Raw genomic sequence first — 23,690 nt, forward strand, 5'->3', positions numbered from 1 at the left:
AATGTTATTTCAACCTTTGTTGGTTCAAGCACCCCCGAGTGGAAAGGAAATAGTCTGAGCCAGGACTCTTCCAATTTACGACGCCGAACAGCACGTTGAAAATGACTATTTCCGTCACATTGCGTTTTGATACGGATTTAATTGGATTTTTGTATACATTTTCAAATGTTTATTAGGCAACTACAGAAGGCGAGGGGCTACTCCTACTCAAACTAAAATGTCCAAGTGTCTCCCCCCTCTTGTATCGTGAATGGTTGTTCCCATCGAGTCTGTAGAAACCAGCTGGTTAGCGACATCTGCTTGCTTCGCTTAAGTCAACCGCGTCACGTTTTAGCCTTTTAAACGCGTTTAAAATCAATACCCACCCAAAAGTGAGATTTAAAAAGACCATTTAACGTCACCGGCGGTGATAGTGGAGTTACTCAACACTCGCGGCATGTCCGTTGTGGAAGTTTGAAAAGTTTTCGACTGACGTGGGAGAAGTTTTTCCATTTTTTTCCATTTTATGTCGAAGCTAGCTCACACGGAGGTGGATGCTAGCTCGCCTCCCCCGTAGCCTGACACGAGCCAGCTGGATGCCTCCCTCGCCTCTCGAGTCACCTTCGAGCCTCACTACAGTGGAATTGGTGCATTGGATTTAATTTGGGAAATTCTGGACAACTCTGGCGTCTTGAGCGTCGTCAATCGAGGTGGCGTTCAGGAACCGCTGGCTTGGAGCTAGACATGCATTTTTCCATACCCGAAACGGAAGTTCGTTCGGGAGAAAATGGATCTACCTATGTGGTGAGCATACCTGTGCTGTTATTATTATTATTTTGTAAGATAATAACTTCAAGTTAACGCTAAATGCAGCATGAGATCAGCTATTAAATGGAAAACAGCTGGAGCAGATCGCGTGACACGTTCAGTGACATACTGTAACACACAATTTCCTTCAAAACGTAACAAACACTTGATTTCATGGATTTTTTGGGGTTTTTTTAATTCCCGGACAAACTGTGCTTCGGAACCCCTTTCCTGTTAGCGTTAATATTGTTACTGATAAATACTATATTCATGGAAGAAGAAAAAAATCGAATCACTGTGGATTTCAGCTTTACAGATGCCCGTAGGTGGGTAGAGTAGCCAAATATTGTACTTAAGAGTACTGTTACTTTAGAATAATATGAATGATGTAAAAGTAAAAAGTAGTCCTCCAAATGTTTACTTGAGAACAAGTAAGAAAGTACTCTGTGGAAAAAGTGAGTAACTTCTGATTTATTTTAAAAAAAATAAAATAGAATCTGAGCATGAATGTCAAATAAAATAAAAAAATAAGAATATACGGGAGTCCATACACACCTGCCAACATTTACATTTTTAAGTGCCCAAAAAACAACAACACAAGCATTTTGTGTGTGTGTGTGTGTGTGGGAGAGAGAGAGAGACCATAAAATAAGGCTAATGTTGCCATATGCACTGCCAACTATAGAAACATCTGCAACCTAGTGCAAGTTTTTTTTTTTTCGTGTTAGAAGTAATCTGAAATATCCAAGTTTGGGCAGTCACAATTTAAGACTACGCTGCATGTTAAAGCTGTTGTTTTTCGGAGTCTGTAAAGTAAACACTCGCGAGGCTGTTTTTTCCTCCCAATAAAAATCAGTCACTTTGATTGGCCCGTGAAGGCTTTGTGTGCGTTCGTGTGTTGCCTTCTGGCATCTGATTGGTGAATTGGAGTCAAATGACACTAGCGATCACGTTGGATTGGCGCAAGGGGGCCCTATGCGGAAGGCGAAGATGGGGTCTAAAAATAGATCGTGCACGCAATAATGGATAAATAAAAGTAGCGAGCGGCATGTCGATCATTATAACGGAATAATAGTATCGATTCTTCTTCACATAAGTACTCAAGTAAAAGTAAAACGTACGGTGCATTTAACAGTACTCTGACAAGTACAGTTTATGCAAAATGTTAGTTGAGTAAATGTAGCGCATTACTATCCACCTCTGCAGATGCCACATCTGCTGTGTAGGCAGCATGTTTTGGTAACCCTCCTCCTGAGATTTGGTAGCCGCAATTATTATTTGGCACTCATAGCGTTTAACTCATTTACTGCTGTGGGTGTTTTTTATTCAGCGACTGGAATCCGACTGTTTATTGCCATCGATGAATATAATTCGTCAAGTAAGTTTTTCAACAGTTCAGCGTGGAAGAGGATCTCATCCAGCTTATCGGTGAAGTTCAGGTTTGTAAATCACTGTCGTGACTGAAAGATCCCTGTAGATGGCGACATTGCATTGCTTTGGATTTGAGATCAGCTCAGCTTTTCATTTGGACAACTTTAGGCACCTCACACTCAAACAGTATTTATACTGTATGTATGGTATAAACTGAGTATGTGCCTCAGTAGGTAGGAAAAAGTGTGTGACACAACGGTGAGTCTGAGAAAGTATGACGCAGTTGATGGATTGAATGAGGAACGGCATGTTAAAAAGCCATTGACGTTCAACTCCAGCCATGCGGTGAGTCGGCATCGTTCACGGTGGGTTTCGTTGTTGTAAATCCAGAAATAAATGATTCCTTTGCCACCAAAATGCCTTTCTTAGTGTTGTTTTTGTTTTATAGTTTGAGGTGTACCAAAAGTAGAAAATGCTAGCGTCAAAGTTATTGTTCTGCTTGTTTGTATTTGTTCCCAAAAATCTTGTTTTCTCCACTTTTTGTGTTTTTGGTGAAAACAACACATGTTCTACTGCTGATTACTAAAGCAACAGAAAAGGCTAGAAAGAACTTTTTTTTGCTGGTGATAGAAGACAATAAGCACAGAACACAATGTTCCGTTGGTCTTGGAAAAAGCTGTCAAATTGCTGTAAAACAGCTAGCAATATGAGAAAACGACTGGCAGCGAATGAAGCAATCTGAGGAGAAAATGCAGCATAACACGGAACCACTGTGGACTTCAGCTTTACTGCTGCCACCTCGCTTGCGCAGGCGTCTTGCGTTACGGAATCTATTTCAGCATATTCGTGATAATCTTTCTTAAAGACGTGCTATGGACTGGATTACCGACGAGTTTTGTTGTTATGGAACTTCTTGGCCTTCTTGCTGTTTTGTCAGCTATGGGGATGAAAAGAGCAACGCTGTAATAAATAATCTTGCCGCATTCGGATTGTTCATCTACGTTTCCATCCTGCAGTCCGAACAGCCTTTGCGATAGGCTCATAAGTTTTTGTGCGAGTAATGTAGACCTAAAAACAAAACACAGGTGAATTTTAGCCAAATTTCTGAGATGACCGTCGGGGTGAGCCAGCTTCGGGGATGGACTTTGCATGCTGGCCGTACTAAGAGATGAGCTCTTTGTACTTGGGAACCAGCGGATCACCTAATTGGTCGAGTGTGTGTTTCACAACAAGGGGCAGTACAGAAAGCCGTTTGAGAATGTATTCAGTATTAGTCCCCTCTCGGTCCTCGCTAGTAAGGCAATGCAGTGCACTGGTAAAGCGACAAGGGCGCACCAGGTGAATGACTGTGTCTATTAAGAATATATGCCTGTTAGGGCTGCAAGTAACGATTATTTGGTCAATTATTTATTTTCATTAATTGGTGAAATGGATAAGAAATTCCAACTCTCATTCCAAAACAGGACATTATTTCAAATTGACAGTGCAGAAAATGTACAAACCAAGTGATAATTTTCTTTATTTGGAGGTTCTACTGTTAAAGCGATAATGTGCATAGTCACTCTTCCTTCCTGCCTTCCCTTTTACGTGTGTTTTTTTTTTCGGGCTCCTTCAGCTCTCCTCTGCACTCTTTCATCTCTCTCTTTCTCGCTCTAAACATTCAATTGACATTGGCGGTCGAGAAGACGAAAAGTACACGTCGTCCCTCGACACCCCCACGGGAAATGGCCTCTTACTGCAAGCATGCAGAATCCACTTCCTGTCGTCGGTGCGTGTCGCCAAGCACAAATATTTCCCCGCCAAAACAAAACGACTAATCGCTCTCGTTTGTCCGAGGGCGACGAGGCTTCTGAGTGATGGAATTGTGTATATTTTAGTTTCATTTCAACTGGTCATTCAAACAAAAAGTGGGCGACGATCGCAATTCGAGCCAAAGTGGCTCCGCACATGGCTCTTTTACCGCCTCTCAATTCCAATTCCATTTTTGTAAGGCAAAAGAGCCAATTATGAACCAAATGTGATATTTTTGCGAGCCTTGCAAGAGATTCTGGCGCCGCACGAACATTCATAAACACGATGGGATTTGTGGTCTATTACAGAGGTTTTATCGAGCTCTGGTATCCTTCGCAAATCTTTCCGGAGAATCTGGCCTGACTCATTTGGTATTTTGATTTTCAGACGTTTGGCCCGCCGCATCCAAGCGGTGATTTCACTGAGCAGCTATGTATGCAGTAGTAGTAGCAGCGGTCTGTTGCACAGTGTGATATCAGGAACGAGTGTTTGGCTGCAAAATGTTCTGCACGGTCCATTTCCCCTCCTGAAAGCTAATGTTGTGGTTCCTCTTCAAGAAAACAAAGCAAGAAGCTGGACAGCGTTAGAGGTGAAGAATTCCTCAAGTTTGGGATTTTGATGTTAGCTTTGTGTGGTGCCTTGAGCTACGACTTAGTAGTTTTCCAAGAAAAGTTTCTTGCTTTGACTTCAGATATGAGTGTTTAATGTCAAAGTAGACATAAAACAAACAGGGTGGCGGGGTGGGATTTGAAAACAAACACACAGCTTTGCAGTAAGAATACCCCCGGAGGGATCTCGTTTGATGTACGTCCTGCGTCTGAACCGCACAAAAATGAGCAGAGACGCAGAAAGTCGCGGCATTATAAAGCTTTCAGCAACGACATTTTGAACACAAAAGGTGGAGCAACACATGTAGATAGTCAATATAACAATACTCACAGCCTTATATTCTTAATCCTCTGCCAAGAACGACCAATATTAGTGCTGTAAGGATGAGCTGACAGGAGTGAAGACGTCTCAATGGACAGTATATCCATCTGTCTGTCTTATACTGCCCCCCAGGTGGCCAAGGTGGGCAAACCAGCAGCAAAATCAGCATTAAGAGATTAATGGCACTTTGAATTGATTTCAAAGGGGGGAAATGATTTGAGGTACGAGTGTTTCGAGTTCTGAGCATGGTCACGGAACAACAAAATTAAACTCGTATTTTAAGGCACCGCTGACTGTACTGTGTTGTTGCCTTTGGCAATCCTTGAACCCGGTAACAACCAGGAGGAGGTCATGAAAGTCGGGAACAGGCGAAAATGTCTACTCCGAAGCACAGAAGCGGACCTTGTGGATTGTTCAGAAATGGCTTCACCACACGCGTGAAAGAAGAGATGATAATCTCCATGCCTAATAAACCAATTTTAACATCAGCGCATACTTGCCTCCCTCCCGCAGGCTTACAACATTCACGTCAACGGCGTTCTGCACTGTCGGGTGCGCTACAGCCAACTCCTCGGCCTCCACGAGCAGGTAAAATGTCGCCTTTTCTCACGCTTGAAAATGTCACGAAAGGGGGTTTGTCCATTTTTTTTTTAGGGCTGTTGAAATAGTTGCCGGGATTAAGGGTTATCCCCTGTACAGGTACATCTCAATAAATGAGAATATATTTATTCTCATGTATTCAAATGTACCTATATATTGCGCTCACTGTGTCTTGGAAAGTAGGAAGCGGCCGACGATCGCTAAAAAAGCATCGTATCCCATGATGGATTGTGCCGATACAGAAAAAGCAACGTAACGCAACACGGAAGGGCATAAAGGTCTTTATTTGTCTTCATTTAGGAAAATACAAAACAGAGAAACGAACCGTCGTTCGGAGGACTTTTTGCTTTGCGCAGACTCGAGATACCAGCGCTGTATTGCGGTCGTGAACTCGCTTTACAATAAGCAGCACTTGGGAAAACGGTAAACAATTCATTCAATTCAAGCTGTTGTACACATCAAACAATGAGAATTTCAGCATGGTTATTTAAAATAACCAAACACCTGCCTACGGAAAGACCTCGCTAACTTAAAGCTAATGCTCATTAACATCTATGTTATGGAAGTACATACGCTACATATGTAGAAAGGCAATATAACGGTACACCGGTCCTCTATTCTTTATCCTCTTCCAAGAATGAGGAATATTAGTGCTGTACTGATGAGCTGTGGGGAGTGGAGATGTCTCAATGAACAGTATATCTGCTTTTCTGTTTTATACTGCCCCCAGTGGCCAAGGCGGGGCACACCAGAACAAGGAGCACATTGAACATTCAATTGATGCAGTGTGACAAACTGTTTCATTCCATTTGTCATTACTGTATTTTTTTTATAAAGTTTAATATTATGGAGTGCAATTATTCCTCATTAAAATATACATTAAAACAACATTTTAGTTTTTTGGGGGGTGCGCTGGAACAGATTATAATGGACTTTCCTACATTTCAATAGGAAAGATTATTTGAGATATGAGCGTTTTGAGTTTCGAGGATGGTCATGGAATAAATTAAACTCTTATGTCATGGCGCCACTGCCTTTAAAATGATTATTATGGAGTACGGACTAAGTGAATGTTTCGGAAGGCGGTCATCATCGAGCCTGACTTTCTTCAGGCCTCTGATTGGCTAAAATGGGCGAACGTTGAGTTGCCAATGGGCCATTTGTTGCTTCGGTAGCTGTGTTTTCATACGCGCAGCCGTTATTTTCTTTTTTTAAAAATAGGCACAGTCCAGTGTACAAAAGCAGAACCTTTGGCTCGCTATTCTGTCAAATGCTAAAATGATGTCATTTTTCCCAGCGTGGATGTAAACAGGAACATAAAGGGAGATTTATTTTGGCTGCGTGAGCTCGTAGTCTGCTGTCTCCTCCTGTGCGCGGAGCGTGATTAAAGAAAGCGAGCGTCTCCGTCCTCGTGTCCATGTCATCGTTTTTTGACAGTTGCCTAGCAACAGGGTGTGCTCGTGTGGGGGGAGCTATATGCACATTTCGTCATCTGGGCTAACTGTGCTGTAGGGCATTTAAATGTTCACCACCCCAGAAAAACGAGTAAAGGGTACCCTCGCTATTGCCGGGGGATGGGGACGGACCGCCAATAGCGAAAATCTGCGGATAATTGACGCCTATTATAATTGGATTGACAAAGAAGACAAAAAATTAACCCCCAAAATTCTTGAACAAGTAGGGGCGGAACTGCCAATAAGCGTTTTATGGGGTTGCCAAACGCCCCCCACCCGAAAAAAAGCAAAAAAATAAAAGGCCGACTGAATGAAAGTAAGACATTTGCAAACCTTTGCTTTTTCTTTGGAAACTAATGTTAAATATTTTTGCCTATTTTCTGACATTTTGGGGTCCAATCCAGCAACTGAATCATCACAATTTATGTTTGTGCATTTTGTGCACTGTCAGTTGTCCTATTTTTGAATAAAGGGATAGAAATTGAAGAACTTGTTTTATTCAATTAATCGAAAACAAATAATTGACAGATTATTAATCTGTCAATTATTAATCACGCGCACGTTTACGTTCACAGATTGTTTTAGCCGTGGGGACAGAGGGCGGCTTGCAAAATCCTATTTTGACTTGACAACGTCGGCTTTGTGTGCCCGCAGATCAAGAAGGAATACGGAAGCAACGTGGTGCCTTCCTTCCCTCCAAAGAAGATCTTCACGCTGACCCCCACCGAGGTGGAGCAGAGGCGGGAGCAGCTGGAGAAATACATGCAGGCGGGTGAGTTGTTTACCTTATAAACACACACACACACACACACACACACACAGTTTGTGGCTTCTGCTCAAATGTATGCATACGCTTGTATGTAGTTACAGTTTGGAATATTTGTCAACACCAATGTTGGTTAGAGTGAGGGCGGGACAAAAATCTTAACCAATGTGAAAAGAAAAGAAAATCTCTGGGAAGGCCGTAGTTTTTGTTTCGCCTTTTAGGTTCAAGAACTGAAAGTTGAATTTTTTCAAAAGCAACTAGTGTGACTGATTTCGGTTTGTTTGCCCCCCATGCCACTTTCGCTTAGCGACATAAAAGTTTGTATCCATGTTTATTATGAGTAGCAGACCCACAAAAAAGTCTCAAGGTCCCGAAAAGACAGGAAAAGCCGTCATATTGATTTGATTTTAGGGTCACTTTAGACATTTTTAAGGGTCCTTTCAAGAAAATTCAGCCCCCAAAGACAGTTTGAGCTAGCAACATAAGATTTAGTAGCCATGTCCATCACGTGAGTAGACCCATGAAAAAGTAAAAACAAAAGGGCCACTTTAGTGTCATATTGGTCAATTCCAGGCGGCACGGTGGAATAGCTGGGATAGGGTCCAGTACGCCAGCGACCCTAGTGAGGCTAAGCGGAACGGAAGATGAATGAATGGTCGATTCCAGGGCCCTTCCAGGAAAATTCCGCCAGTTGATGAAAGACGCCAGATGAAAATGGTAGGCGTGCGTCATGAAGAGAGCCCAAAAACGCCTCAGAAACCAAGATTGTGTTGTATTTAAAACAACCGCGTGGCCCTTTAAGTAATGGATATCTGAGCACAAACGAACAATATTCACAGGCATATATACTTTATCCTCTCTGAAGAACGACTAATATTACTGCAATACTGTGAAGCCGAGAGAGGAGCTGAGTCTCCAGTAAAGAATATCTGTATGTCTATCTTATACTGCCCCCAGGTGGCCAAGGCACGCATACCAGAATGAGCAGCGCAATGTGCATTGAAGGAGAAAGTGTGACAAAAGCGGTTTATTCTATTTTCATTGTATTTAATTGTCATTACCTTTTACAAAGTATATTTATATGGAGTGCTGTTTTTTTGGGGGAAGGAAAGATGATTTGTGAGAAGTGTGTTTGGAGCTACGAGCATGGTCAAGGAAGGAAATAAACCCGTATCTCAAGGCACCGCTGTCGTTTCCTTTTCTCTTATTACGTGTGCTTGTCGTTTTGGGTTTTTGTTTCCAGTAAACATTCCTCCTCCGTGTTTGCCGTCACGCTCATGCGCCCAAAAGTGGACTTTCATCTGCGCTTTTTAAGCACATTACCCTTAAGCTCAACGTCGTGCGCGCACAAACAAGTTTGCAGCGCTGGCGGCGGGCGATGCCGAAGCGGGTCCGTTTTAATCCTCTCAGCGCCGACTGCCACCGCCGAACAAGGAGGCGTTGTTGGAGCCCGTATTTGCTCGTAGTCTGCGAGTGTGCGCAGGTCCTGGCGAAAGGCTGCCTCGGTTACATCATGGCTTATACGTGGAAAAATGGAAACCGTACACAAGAGAACAAAAAGCTTGGCGGCGTTTGAATAAAAGGCCTCAGTCTTCATGTTGTCACGCTTACTTCATCAGAGGAGATAATTACACAGTGCACATGGAGGGTTTGCCAGTCTGTAATCATTTCAAGTTCATTGAGCGTGCGCCCATTGACACCGTTCACTCTTCACATGCTGGCATTGTTTGACTCACTGTCGCATTTCCTTTTTGTTTTTGTTTTGTCTTTTCCTCAACAGTGCGCCAGGACCCGCTGCTTGGAGCCAGCGACTTGTTCAACAGCTTCCTGAGAAAAGCACAGCAGGTCGGTGCCTCGTTTCTTGCCCTACACCTGGACGTGCGTCATCTCCGCCTTTTGCAGCAGCGAGCCTCTCAAGCACACTATTTAAGACCCTTTCATTTTCTTAACCGCTGTTGGATATTCATATTTATTGTCGGCAACACCTGTCATAGACGGCGGCCACGTGGTATTCCACAGAGTATCCTGCAATTTTAATTCTAAAAATGTCATCAAAATGTGCAATTACCTTTATTATGACTAATACCGGGATGCATCGCAGTAGACGTCTTTAGCACACTACACACTGTCTGAAGGACAGATGTGCCATCTGTAAAGCTGACATTTACAATCTATAGACTTTGTAAACAGCCAAGCTTTAATCATCCCTGTACCCCAAATGTTAACAACTGTACTTTACATACTGTAAAAACTAGAGGGAGTTTCAGAACGCCGTCGTAAACCTAGAACTCCCTGTTGATAGACACTGGTGGTGTTCCACAAGTATGTATACTAGGTCCACAGATTTGTAGCTTAAACCCTACATAAATGTCACAATTACTTGCCATTACAGTAGAAAACTGGTGGCAAATTCACAAGGTTTGTTACTCAGGTCACAGATTTTTATTTTTACTGTACATGAATGTCAAATCGACCGATACTGGGGGTCCTGGCTTTACGACGGTCTCGTCATCAGACGTTTCAAGGTTCTGGGCGGCGTTGCGGCTTAAAGCCGACGAGTTCCTTGACGTGAGGATATAGCTGTACATCAGCAGCTGTGTTTCTAAGCTACATTTCCTCGTTTCCTTTTATTTTTTAATTTAGCAGGTTCCTTTTTGGTGTTTTGAATCAGATTAAAAAAAAAGTAGACAATTCTGGTTTGAATGCATTTATATATATATATCCCCCCTCTCTCACTGTTGACCGGTCCTTTCTTATCTTTGACACTAGCTCGCTAACCTGCCACCCTCTTTTGTGACTCTTACAGGAGACTCAGCAGATTCCGACAGAGGAAGTTGCTCTGGATATCTGCCTGTCTAACGGTCAGAAGGTGACGGTTAACGTTTTGAGCTCCGATCAGACGGAGGATGTGCTAGATGTAAGCAGTCTTGTCTTTTTTTCGTTTATTATTATTATTTTTGTGATGTTCTGGATTTTCTCTGAATTAATTATGTTGATTTATTTTTATTTTTTTTGGTATGATTTTCCCCCCTCTACTTGAAGGTTGTTGCAACGAAACTGGATCTCCCCGAAGACCTCGTGGCCTACTTCAGTCTCTTCCTTGTCCATGAAGGAGAAGATGGAGGCCTTACATGTACGTTACGCAACACGTACGGCAACAGCCCGTTATACAATCGGAGCTCCATTCATTACTTTTCTTATTCACTATCAACAATAAGATTGCACGTTACTTATCAAGGCAAATGGAATGTTCTGCGCACTCTGTTCTTTCATGTGGTTTTGGCTTATCTGCTTCAGGAGATGCATAAGCCATTGAGACATTCATGGACAGATAATTGCGTTAAGGAAGGACAAGGTTACTTTTACTCAGACTTAAAATAACACAATGGTGAAATGTGTGAATGCTGAGGAGCAAGCCATTCTCCGTCAAAATGTTCAGCTCATTTAGAACAGCCGGGGTACTTTTCTTTGTTTTTTTTAACCCCACATTCCACTAATTCCACTTTACCATAATTCCACATTTTCGCCACCTCAAAAAACAGCTTTCAAATTAGTGGAGAAATATGTCAAATTTAGAATTTTCTCTAAAATTCATACTATTTGATGTTTATTTTCACATTTTCCATGAGAAAATTCCCAAATTTATTATTTATTTATTTATTTTTATTGTTTTAAACAGTATACTGTAAGTTTACTTTTGAAATGTTTCAAAATCTTCTCCATTCCAATTCAGTCTACAGCATTTCAGTTCGGGTTTGCAGCATTCACATGGATTCCTCACCGAAATTCCACTTTATAGTTTTACTTTGAATTCTGTCTACTGACCAACAATTCAGTTAATGCGCTTACTATTTGGAAAACATTTCTGTCCTTATTTACACAAATCTCATCATCATCCTGTCCTGCATGTTCAAGAGCCTTGAGCTTGTTCTTTGCTGTTTTTGTCGTAGTTGTGCGGAAGCTTCAGGAGTTTGAGCTGCCCTATGTGTCCATCACCAGCCTACACAGCTCACAATTCCACATCCTCTTACGGAAAAGGTAGCGTCCACCTTTCTATTAGTAAGCAGTAAAGTCGGGGGGTGGGAAAGGAGGAAAAAATGGGGTGTGCGCAGAACAGGGTCTACTTTATCATTTCATATACACCCGTGGATGAACGAGTGAAACTTGTGGCCAAAATGTACGCGAGCGCTTGTGCACCACGCTGGATACATTCAAGTGAATGGGAGCGAGCTGAGCCTTTCATTTGACCCTCGCTTCTCTTTCTTCTCGCCCAAGTCCTCTCTCTGTGGCTTCCTTGATGCTCACTCTATCTTTTGATGGTTTTATAAATGTGATAAAGTCCAATATGCGCAGCCTCAAAAGTCGATACAAGCTCGCTGTTCAGGGCATCCATGTATCAAATCACTCAATGTGCGAGTGTGAGTTTCCAACTGTCATTTTTTTTTTTTAAAAACAATGTTCCGGTCCAATCCGGTGGGACCGCATCCCGCGGTGTGCGGCGGGCTTAAGAGTCACCACTACTCTCTTTGAAGATTCGCTCACTATCTGCCCAGCTTGTTGTGAAGTGAGTCGAGTTCACTGCCACCAGACAGCGCTCATATCTCAAGTTTGAGCTGGCAAGTCAAAGCAAAAAAAATCGCCCCAATGACTCATACATCGGGCGACTCGTATCTCAAGGCACCAGTGTATTGCTTCGTGGCATCTTTGTGCCAAAGAACTACGTTGAAGTGATTGAGTAGCTTCATGTTGTGCTTTGCCGCCATCTCTAGGCAATCTCAACTTTTTGGGGGTGTCAATCACTGGCCGAGTTTTGCCAGGGCTCGGTGCCTGCCCCGTGGATAGCGGGGGAATGCTGTCATCCAATTGTAGTGCTGTCCTTTCTTTGCTTTCTCCTTCATGTGTGCTTTCAAATGGGGGGCAAATGGTCTTCACCTCCACTGCAGCACGCACACCGAGGAGCTTTTGCGCCTCAAGGGAACTCTTACAAGTCCTCCGGACCTACTTCTGCTGCGCATGTGGGAGAGCGGAGGAAGATGGAATGCGAAACCGACAAAAAGACCCCCCGGCGTACGACACTGCCAGGGAGGGCAAAATTAGGACCGCTGCTTGGAAAGTTTGTGCATGCTGAAGTGGCAAGTGGCAAGATTGTGCGAGAAGTGCATGTTTAACAGTTTGCACGTGTGTCTGCGTAGCTATTGGGACACGGTGTACGACGCTGATGTCATGGACAACAGAGTTGGCCTCAACCTGCTCTACGCCCAGGTAAGTAACTCTCTTTTGGGTCAGGGTTTGTTGGAAGAACTGTTCAAGGAGTCCATTTGTTGTCACGCGTGTCCAACCAGACGGTGTCGGACATCGAGCGAGGCTGGATCCTCGTCACCAAAGACCAGCGCAGGCAGCTCAAGTCCCTGCAGGAGAAAGGCTCCAAGAAAGAAGTAAGATCATTCAACACACTGCTTTGTTTTGAGTCTTTCCATTGTCCTTTGCAAGTACCGGAGGAGATAAAAACAACTGATAGAGGGGCAAGTTAAGAAATACACGATAAAACCCCCAGAAAGTAAAACTACTTGCTTTTGTAAGACGTCCGTCTATCCCAGTGATTCTCAACCAGTGTGCCGTGAGCGCTCTTCAGGTGTGTCGTGGGTAATTATCACATTTTACTTAATTGCTCAAAAAATGATATATTTCCAAGAAATAATGTATCTTTGTTCATCTATTTATTCCAGTGAGGCATAGTGACAGACAGAACAAATAAACAAATACATGCTCTTCTATTAGATGGCAGGAAGTACATACAGTGATCCGAGGGGTATCCACTTTTGGTGACATTTTTGTTTGTTGGTGTGCTGTGAGATTTTTCAGTTGCAAAATATGTGCCTTGGCTCCATAAAGGTCGCAAATCACAGCTCTATCCATCTGTTTTCTGGACCACTTGTCCTCATCGGGGCGGTGGGTGGCCTACGACATATCCCAGCTGACTTTGGGGACAGGCGGGGAATACAGCGGAGCCACGCTTTTCACGGAGGAATATAATATAATGTCCGCGGATAATTGACGACCGTTATAACTGCTTTGAGGGAAAAAAACACTCCACCCCAAACTGGGGTAGACGGGGTGCGTCGAGAACGTCATCTCTCCGTCCTCTCAAAAGCGTGCGCGCCTCGCCCGTCTCTCTGCAGTTCATCCGCCTGGGCCAGACGCTGAAATATTACGGCTACATCAAGTTCGACCCGTGCGCCACCGACTTCCCCGAGAAGGGCTGCCAAGTGATCGTGGGCGCTGGCAACAACGAGCTCAACTTCCACGTCAAGCTGCCCAACGAGCAGATGAAGGAGGGCAGCTTCAAGGTCACGCGTATGCGCTGCTGGAGAGTCACGTCCTCCGTAAGTGTGTGTGTGTGTGTGTGTGTGTGTGTGTGTGTGTGTGTGCGTGCGCGCGCGCTAGTGTGTGTGTCTAAATGATTTCATTATCTAAACGTGTGTCTAATGTGCTTGTATCTGTGTATCTTTGTTTGTGTGTACTGTGTGTGTGTGCATGTGTCAATTGTGTCTGTTTGTGCGTGCGCGCTAGTGTGTGTGGCTAAATGATTTTATTATCTAAATGTGTGCCTAATGTGCAGTTGTGTGTGCTTGTGTCTGTCTAACGCGCGTCTGCTGCATCTCATCTCTCATGACGTCAAACGGCCCACCTGGCACGCGCCCGTGCTGTCAAAGGCAACTCTGTGGCAGGCCGACACCAAGTTGTTTTTGCCGAGCTTCGGTCACGCCTCCTCCTCCGCCTCCTTCGTCTCTCTCAGCGTGCCGTCGTCCTCGCCCTTCATCTTCATTTGCATAATTCAGCAAACGCAAAGCGAGAGCTGCGTCCTTTATTTCAGCTCCCAGTCCCGCAATGCATTCTGAAGAGGGGCAGAGATGGAGCATGGGTCACGAGCGCCTGTCAGGCTCCGACAAGTCCTGAACGAGAATGCCGCTCCCTCCGGTGAAACTAGTCCAATATTAACCCTGAATTGCGCAAGCCTTCAAAATACAGTAATCCCTCCTTTTAACTGCTTTTAATGTTTTAGGCTAGAAAATGCTTATTTTACCACAGTTTTCAAAAATTCTAAAATCCCGTGAGATGCTGAATTATCAGCAATATAAATATGATTAAAAAAAAAGTAATGCTTTTTTTTTTTTTAACTGTACTCACAATTGTAGCTAGAAAATACACATTTTAATCATGTTTGGCTAATTTAATTTGAGTAACCTTTGAGAAATATATCTTTATAATCATATTTTTATAAAAATTTAGTGGAATTAAACTATACAATTTGTTGCCATTGATAGTATATCATCTGAAATATTCACCATTATAACTGTAGAAATATAAAAATTAGTATTTTCATGTATGTGGCATATTTGGAGTAACTTTTAAAATTATTTTTAATTGACCCTTTTTAATCCATCCTTCCATCCGTCCATTTTCTGAGCCGCTTCTCCTCACGCGGGTCGCGGGCGTGCCGGAGCCTCTCCCGGCTGTCATCGGGCAGGAGGCGGGGTACGCCCTGAACCGGTCGCCAGCCAATCGCAGGGCGCATACAAACAAACAACCATTGGCACTCACATTCACACCTCCGGGCAATTTAGAGTTGTCAATTAACCTACCATGCATGTTTTTTTGGCGGGATGTGGGAGGAAAGCGGAGTGCCCGGAGAAAAGCCACGCAGGCACGGGGAGAACATGCAAACTCCACACAGGCGGGGCCCCGCGGGGATTGAACCCGAGTCCTCAGAACTGTGAGGCAGACGCTCTAACCAGTCCTCCACCGTAATCATTTGAATCCAATTTAGTGGAGTCAAATGATCTAAATAACCATTTATTGTGCATCATCTAAAATATGTACCATTTTATCCCACCAAAATAATATGATATCCTTATATTTGTATATTTTATTTAAAATCAGTAACATACCATATAGTGACAAATTCTAATCATTATATTTATAATAATGAAGTGAGTCCAATAATACAAATCTTAACCATTTAAAGGACACTTGTTGAATTTTTAATCTGAGAAAAATTTTTATTTTAATACTTTGATAATTTGACATCATAAAATGGTATTTAAAAAAAAAAAATAATAGCAATAACAATAATAAGTACACATAAATGTGGTACGTATTTGATTTATTTCATTGAGTTTTTATATTTATTTACAATAATAACATTCAATAAAGTCAAAGTGTCGCCAAAGCCTTATTATGCATGTGATTAATTTGAATGTGATTATCTTCCTAAGGGTATATCAGTATTATCGACTTTTCTAGCCTTTAGTAACATCATCATTATTCTTATTTCCATCTGGCGTCCATATTGCCTCAGGTTTAAGATGACCAAATATTCTTCCTGTGGTACACCTTGATGGACGCGCGCCGTCTGCATTTGTACGCCGCTTTTTCGCATAAACCTGCTTACCGAGCAGCTGCTAAACAAAGGACGATGAAAACAACGGCTGACTTGATTCAGCACGCATCGCAGCTCGTCTCATTACGGACCCCCGCCACCTGCCGGCGACCCCCCCCCCCCGAGCTCCCTCCTCGGCCCGTTCTCCGCCGTCGTTACACGCCCCCGTCACGCGAGGAGCTCGTTTGCTGCGGCAGTCATGCGGCGCCGCTCATCAAATCGCATCTGCGGGAATGTGTCTCAGCATTTAGTAAGGCAAAGCGAGTGTTTTTGAGAGGTGTGTGTGTGTGTGTGTGTGCGCAGGAGGCAAAGTGAGTGTTTTTAGGTGTGTTTTGCCCCCGAAGAAGGAGCTTTACAACAGCGGTCTCAAACGTACGGCCGGCGGGCCAGAACCAGCCCGTCAGGGGCTCCAATTTGGCCCGTGGGTTTAGAGAGCACATTCGCTGCTATTTTTCAATAAAGGTAGCTTGTTGCTAATTTTGTCCACTGGAGGGTGCGCTGATGACCACTTACCACTTAACTGACCTTCTGAAATTCCCTGTTACTGAGGATTTGACGCCTGGTGTTGATGCACTTGTGAAGTCCAAGAGATGGCAACTTTCAGGTGCAAAGTACACCTACTTCATTAAAATGCCGTTGTACCGCCTTTGCACTGCACTTAATGAAAATACCTCCATCACCTCCTGTGGAACTATATTATGACCTTGAATACTGCAAAATCTCAGTCAGCAGCTTCAGTTGAAAAGAGGTTAGTTTGTCGGAACCCTTTTGTTCTTGTTGTTTTTTTAAATGCACTGCCACAACTTGTAAGTATTGTGATGTATACATTACCGGATACCCGCAGGTGCTTTCTGAAAACTTGAGTTGTATGATGTGATGAGTAAGTTGAGGGTGTCGAGATTTCAGAATGCGGAAATTTGGCAATTTACGATGATTTCTAGAGCTTAACGGAATTGTTTTATAAACGGTACAAATATAGCTCCACGTGTAAGTGAAAAAACTAATTCATAATATTGTTGACATTTGAATCATTTTTGTTAAGAACTTTCAGATTGTTCATATGATTTACGATAACATTTGCAACAAGATGATGATAAATGTGAATATTTTCCAAACGTACTTTTAAATAATGGCACACATTTTGAAGAGTTGTTATTTATACCTTAAGCCATGAACGTTGTGCTCTGGTCCACTTGAGATGAAATTGGTGTAAATGTGGCCCACGAATTAAAATGAGCTTTACAACCGCCGCACGCTCTCTTCGATGCGTTCCGATTTATGAAGAATGTTTTGCAGCAAGTCCCGATAGCGAGCTGCACCAACGGCCCGTGCCCGTCGGCCAAGTGCGACGTGAAACTGGAGCTGGCCTTCGAGTACCTGATGAGCAAGGACCGCCTGCGCTGGGTCACCATCAGCAGCCAGCAGGTCAAGAGCACTCGCTCGCCTCTTTTGCTTTTCACACAATAACAACATGATGACTTTCTATACCTTCGATGAGGTTAGATGTTACAGTGTGTATGGTAGTGACGCTTTATGAAACCAATTCATTTCTCTAAATTCACTTTTGTTACGCTTTTATACACTAAAGTGCTATTTTTCGGAATGAAAATGCCTAACAAAACACATTAGTGGTGTTTTTTTTTGCGGGAGGGCTGGAACAGATGAGGCAATTGCGTTACCATCTTGGTCACGGAACAAATGAACTCGGTAAGCCGAGGTTCAACTGTGTTGTTTGTTTGTGCTATCAGGCCATCATGATGAGCATCTGCCTTCAGTCGATGGTGGACGAGTTGATGGTGAAGAAGTCGGGCGGCGGCATCAAGAAGGTTCGTCAGATTTTAATTCATCGATCTTCCGCCTTCGGTGTGACCTTTGTAGCATTCATTCTGAACACGTGAATTAAATTGTCTTCATTTCTTTATCATTTGAAAGATTCTGCCAGCCCAACGTACCATGTGTTAGTCGAGCAATGGATGAAAACATACAGTAAATATGATGGTTTAACACCGCAAACACATGAATGTCGTTAGTATCTTCTATAGTAATAATGGGCTTATTTGAACAACAACAAAATATGAATAATTCATAATGTATTATTCTTTGCAATAATACAAATGCTTTCAAGTTATTTTTCAAACTTTTTTAAAGTGGGGTAAATATATTTTTTTGCAATAATAAATATACTTGCACTAGCAATTTTAATGTGTTCCAAGTGGTAAAGTATACATATTGTGAGATATACACGTGTATGTGTATATATGTGTGTGTGTGTGTGTGTGTATGTATATGTGTATATATATATATATATATATATATATATATTATGCGTGTTTGTGTGTGTATGCATATATGTAAAAATAATTTCCTGTTTTTTTTGTCTTTTGTGATTGGTTCAGATGTTAAGGAAACGACACAATGGCTCCACGCAGCGCCCCGACTGTCAGCAAGCTGTGAAATCACCCCCACTGCTGGTGAGGAATGGAACATTCCACCGCAACACCCACCCCTCCTCACATCCATTTACTTATTGATTTGATTTATTGATTGCTTTATTTTCTGTTTCCATGCAGGACTCTCCTGAGCAGAGCTGTGAGCAGATTATCAAACTATCGGTAAGGACGATAAAAGTAATTAAGTAATTAGAAAATGCAGGTTCTGTAGAAATTGCATGTGAATGCTCAAGACACTATTCTGAACTAAAATGTTACAGAATTGGCAGTACTAACCTACTGTAAATATAAATAAATGGTTAATTTTGCCCAAGAAAACAACCAACTAGCATAGCATTCCTCTCAGCCTTTAGCCCGCAGACACATGGTCAGAATCCTCTCTCTCCTTCCACTGGCCCCACCCCCGACTCACCCATCCAATCACAAATCACAGATGCCTTCGGGGTCCCACAGACAGTCGGAGCTTATAGGACTCTTGCAACAACCCAACAAACACAACTGCGGTTTTGGTAAAATACATGAGTGAAAAGCATTCCTGTAATTCTCCTGTAATGTTTTTTTAATCACATGTTCCATTTTCATGTCATTTGCTCAATAACGATAGACATACCCAACTGGATTTCATTTTGACAATCATTTAATTTGACTGATATCAGTATTTGAATGATTGGCAGTTGTTACCATTCAATAGCTAATAGTTTTTTTCTAAAGTAATATTTTTTACACTTTTAATGGCAAAATGTCTTTACCATTATGTGTCTCAAATGAAACTTCATGATTTGCATCATGTTTTCTGAAGATGCTAATGACATTTTTGGTTATATGAAACTCACTCGGTTGCTATGGAGCTGTTGTCTTGTGTCTTTAGCGTTATGCAAGAAGTGTAATTAAGCGGGCCACCACCGTTTGCTCTGTCAGTGGGTTCTGTCAACAAAGCTGTGGCGATATTTAAATCGTTATCATTGTTTGTCATCTTTCCCATACAAGTTTAAGAAATCTCGTTCCGAATACATTTGCACGTGACTGCCATGGAATTTGTGTATTTATCTCAATTGCAACCTAAAAACCTTTTTGCAAATAGGACTTCAAGTGTGGCTGTTGCAGCATAGGAGACATTTACCATATAAAACCAAGGTGGCATGAAAAAAACATTTGCTAAAGAAAAAAAAAAAAACTTTTACCGTTATTCATCAAATTATATGAAAATGACCCACAGACTACAATTTTATACTGTAGCGACTAACGAGTTTTGGAGGCTCGTAAGTTCCGACTGGCTGTGAGGCCGCGGAGGTATCTGAATATAATTGGGTGAACGAGTCGTGGGCGTGGCCAGTGCAATCGAGGACGACGGACGGTGAGTTTGTCGGTCAACGAAACGATCAGTTGAATTGTCTGCCGTCACCTCAGCGTCCGTTCCAGAGAGAGACCGATACGTTTTTTACGGGACTGATATCGATGATTTGTCAAGAAGGCTGACAACTGATATTAGACGTGTACGATGTGAGAATTACCCTGCATTTCCACGCTAACGACGTTTCCCGCCATAAAAAATGGGAAGTCGTACGACGTGAGGATTGCCGCCGCATTTCCACGCTAATGACGTTTCCCGCCACGGACTCCACAGACCAAGCTGAGCTCGGTGTCCTTGCGAGGGATCAGCGCCTCCAACTCGGCCAATGACGTGGGCGCCAGCGATTTCCACGGCAACTACGCTTTCGAGGGCATCGGCGACGACGACCTGTAACGTCTGCGAGGCTCCTCTTCCTCCTCTTCCTCTCCATCACACGTCCCCCGAAGGTTGCAAGTTTAGGTCCGATGCTAACACGCATGTCCCGTTGTGCCTCCGCAATGTTTGTAGCATCCAGGCTGAGAAGCAGCTGTTTTTTTGTTGTTGTTGTTGTTGTTGTTTTTTTTAAGTTTCCGGCCATCGCGGTCAGTTGGCGTGAAATTTTATGCGACAGTACGCTGACGTTACAGAGCTACAAAGTCGATCAGTTCACGTGGGAGGAGCAAAGATGTGAGCCTTCTACCGACCCGCCACTAGTGGGAGCACAACGTGGAATTTTCTGGAAAATGACAACATATACCTGTACGTACGTGGCAAAAATTGTTTGAGACTTGAAGTTGTGCATGTACGCTCGCTGGACACGAGTACAGGTACATCAAAACGCATCCAGTGAGATATGAGATTTGCCACACGGCGAATTTATCGACCGTATTGAGTGTGCGACACGTTTGAAAGTACGCCGGTGCCTTGAGATACGAGTGACCCCGCTTACGGGTGTTTCGAGATACGAGCCGTCGTTTGGCAGAGTTCGAGTTCACTAGCTTAATGCCAACGCAAAATGGCGTCCGTGTGGCGGCGTTGTAAGGAATGGGTAGTTTATACATGAACAGTTCAGCAACACACGTAAAATGACTCACAGGCATATAGTCTTTATCATCCGCCAAAAACTGACGAATATTACTTCCGCTTACTGAAGTCACAGTAGTTGGGAAACAGTTTTTGGGTTTTTTTTTTATCTGCATGAGTGCATTCTACTGCCGTGCACACCAGAAAGAGTTAATCATGATGCACAAACTATCTGATTATAGAAATAACAATCAAATAGAATGTAAAGGTTTTCATGAAGTATAACATTATAGATTGCTACTTTTGAAGAAAGACGTTTGAAAAATGTTTTGTTTTCTTCTGGGGGGGCGGAACAGATGAAATTTGTTTTGTTCATTTCAGTGGGAAACGACGAGTGCGTACGGAAGGAATTAAACTCATATCTCAAGGCACCACTTTATACACGGACTTGATCATAACAGAAAAGCCTGCAACGTGTACTAGTGACTTCAGTATTGTAGTAGTTGTACAGCAATGGTGTAAAGACGGCGTTCCGCGGGAGGAGCTCATTTTATTGGCACGTTATCGATATTTGCTGCTGCCGAATTCATCCCGCATCATGACCGATAACGTACAGCGCGTACAGCGATATTTGCTTCAACCCGGAGCCACAATATGCAAATTAGAGGCCGTCATCGCATCGTAATCGACGGCTTTCTGATGCACGGCCGTGTCGCCCGCCATTTTGTTGGTTTCACGCGCGCGATGTGGACTTTTTGTGCAGGCGTGCCTCATGAGGCGTCCCGTTGCCGTCGCTGTTTTGTCGTCGCCGGTGTTACATTTCTTACGCTAATCGATCATCAAGTTGTCTGCTTTGGCCGAGAAAAACTCAACTAGCGACAATTGGGGGAGCGACGCAAAGCACTTTCAGCATTTGCACCATATCCAGCTTAAGGTCCGTGTACTAGTAGCCTTTTTGTACTAGTAGCCATACAGTAGGGTGCGGAAAAAACATTACCAGTTAAGATAGTTGTTGTGCTCATGCGCTCAATTGTCCTACAAGTGAAGGACCAAGAGTGTACTACTAGTACATGCTGAAAAGGCTTTCCGTGGGGGAGGCGGATGTCGCTCGGTGGCTTCGGAAAGCCATGTATGATTTTGAAAACGTTATAAATGCCAAATTCTAGTTTACTAAAGCATTTTGCACAAGAATAAACACGATGACGTCACTTTTTTGATACGCTGTACATGCAATGAAGTATTCCGAATATTTACTAATTGTCTTTTTTTGGTGTAATCTCGAGCAGAAATGAACTAACGTGCCGACGTATCCGTGTTTACGTTGTTTTGAGATTTTCATGTGATTATTTGACGTGCTCGTCGTGCCAATCATCTCACAGGAAGAAAAAGAGAGGAAAAAAAGCAACGTTCGTTCGTGCAGTGCCGGCAACCGAATGAACGCAGTCGCGCGTTCTCCCGTCTCGAACGTTCGACTTGCAAGGGCTTCTTTTTTGAGGTCTTCTGCCATCAGCGTCAGTTCAGTTTTATGATTTTAACAGAAAATGAAACCTCGGAAGGCTTCGCTTTGGCTTTTTTGTTGACGGCAGGAGCTAAATAGGAACAACGTCATCATCATCATCTCAGTTGTAAGCAATAGTAAATGATGCTTGGACAAACAACAAGAAGATGACGAAGAAGAATAAATGGTCTTTGTTTCAAACGCCTCATTTTTCGCTCTTCTTGTGGTTAGCGCGGCTGCCTTATTACAGGCGGGAGCAGCGTTGCAAAATTCTGAGAGGTTTTCAAGTTGCAAACTTTCCATAACTGGAATAAAGCAGAAATGGGCCAAATTCAAGGTTGCGCCATGAAGACCCTGCGAAGTTAAATTCAGATTTGTTTCCAAATATATTACACACTTGAAGAGAATTGCTGAAAACATAATTATGAGAAAGATGTTCTAGAATTACTGGGTGAGATATTTCATTAAAAAAGTGGAATGTTTCAAGAAAATAGTTTTAGGGCACAAATGTACTTCTACGAGAATAAAGGTGTAATTTTATAAGAAAAAAAAGGCATCATTTCACAAGAATGTATCTTGGGGAAATTTGGAATTATGCGAAAGCCATAATTTCACAATCCAAAGAAAATTCTAACTTTGCAACAATTAGGTACTTATATGAGAATTAAATTGTAATGTCAAATATTTTTGGGGAAATAATATACAAGAATATATTAAAAGTTGGAATTTTATGGCAAATATGTGCTCGTTAAAATATGACGTGGGGGGGGGGAAAGGAGGAGGAAATTGGCAATTTCCCGAGAAATGATAATTTGGCGACCCGTCATCTGTTAAAATCGCGGGCACCCCTCTGCAGGCTGTTAGGCTTGGGCTTCAGGAGCTTTGCAGAAACTGGCGGAATATCCTCTGGAGAGAGAAAAAAATACCCATCCCTCACTTGTCAGCAGCGGGCATAAGACTGGCAAACAAGCAGAGCGACGAGGTCTCAGGCAGCTGAAGGATTCTGAAGCCATACAGAATTGGCAACATTTCTACTCCAGAGGTACGTTCATTTTTTTTTTTACTTGTTTAATTGAAGACTCAAATTTGCCATAGGTGTGAATGTGAGTGCGACTGGTTATGTGTGCCCTGTGATTGGCTAGCGACCAGTTCAAGGCGCACCCGCCTCGGCCCGTGACCCGAGTGTAGAGAAGCACTACGGAGGATGGATGGAAGGAATGGGGACCCCCGTATATTTGCCTGTGGCGTCAC

General features: G+C 42.9%; 1 protein-coding gene across 2 annotated transcripts; it reads left to right on the top strand.

Annotated features, from left to right (window-relative positions):
• Positions 1 to 18: 18 nt before the first annotated feature.
• snx17 (sorting nexin 17) lies at positions 19 to 22,846 on the top strand. Of its 2 annotated transcripts, XM_061703801.1 has the most exons (15): positions 22 to 783; positions 5,392 to 5,466; positions 7,587 to 7,704; positions 9,479 to 9,543; positions 10,505 to 10,615; positions 10,741 to 10,831; positions 11,649 to 11,736; positions 12,891 to 12,960; positions 13,041 to 13,133; positions 13,878 to 14,081; positions 17,435 to 17,563; positions 17,887 to 17,964; positions 18,535 to 18,609; positions 18,709 to 18,750; positions 20,213 to 22,845. In XM_061703801.1, the coding sequence occupies exons 1-15, from the start codon at positions 724 to 726 to the stop codon at positions 20,330 to 20,332; spliced, it is 1,419 nt and encodes a 472-aa protein (XP_061559785.1). In that variant the 5' UTR covers positions 22 to 723; the 3' UTR covers positions 20,333 to 22,845. The 2 variants fall into 2 exon arrangements, with proteins under 2 accessions (XP_061559786.1, XP_061559785.1); XM_061703802.1 differs by lacking the exon at positions 5,392 to 5,466 and having other exon boundaries at positions 19 to 783; positions 20,213 to 22,846.
• Positions 22,847 to 23,690: the final 844 nt, after the last annotated feature.

The sequence above is a fragment of the Phycodurus eques genome, chromosome 18, assembly GCF_024500275.1.
Source record: "Phycodurus eques isolate BA_2022a chromosome 18, UOR_Pequ_1.1, whole genome shotgun sequence".
In the NCBI taxonomy this organism is placed as follows: Eukaryota; Metazoa; Chordata; class Actinopteri; order Syngnathiformes; family Syngnathidae; genus Phycodurus; species Phycodurus eques.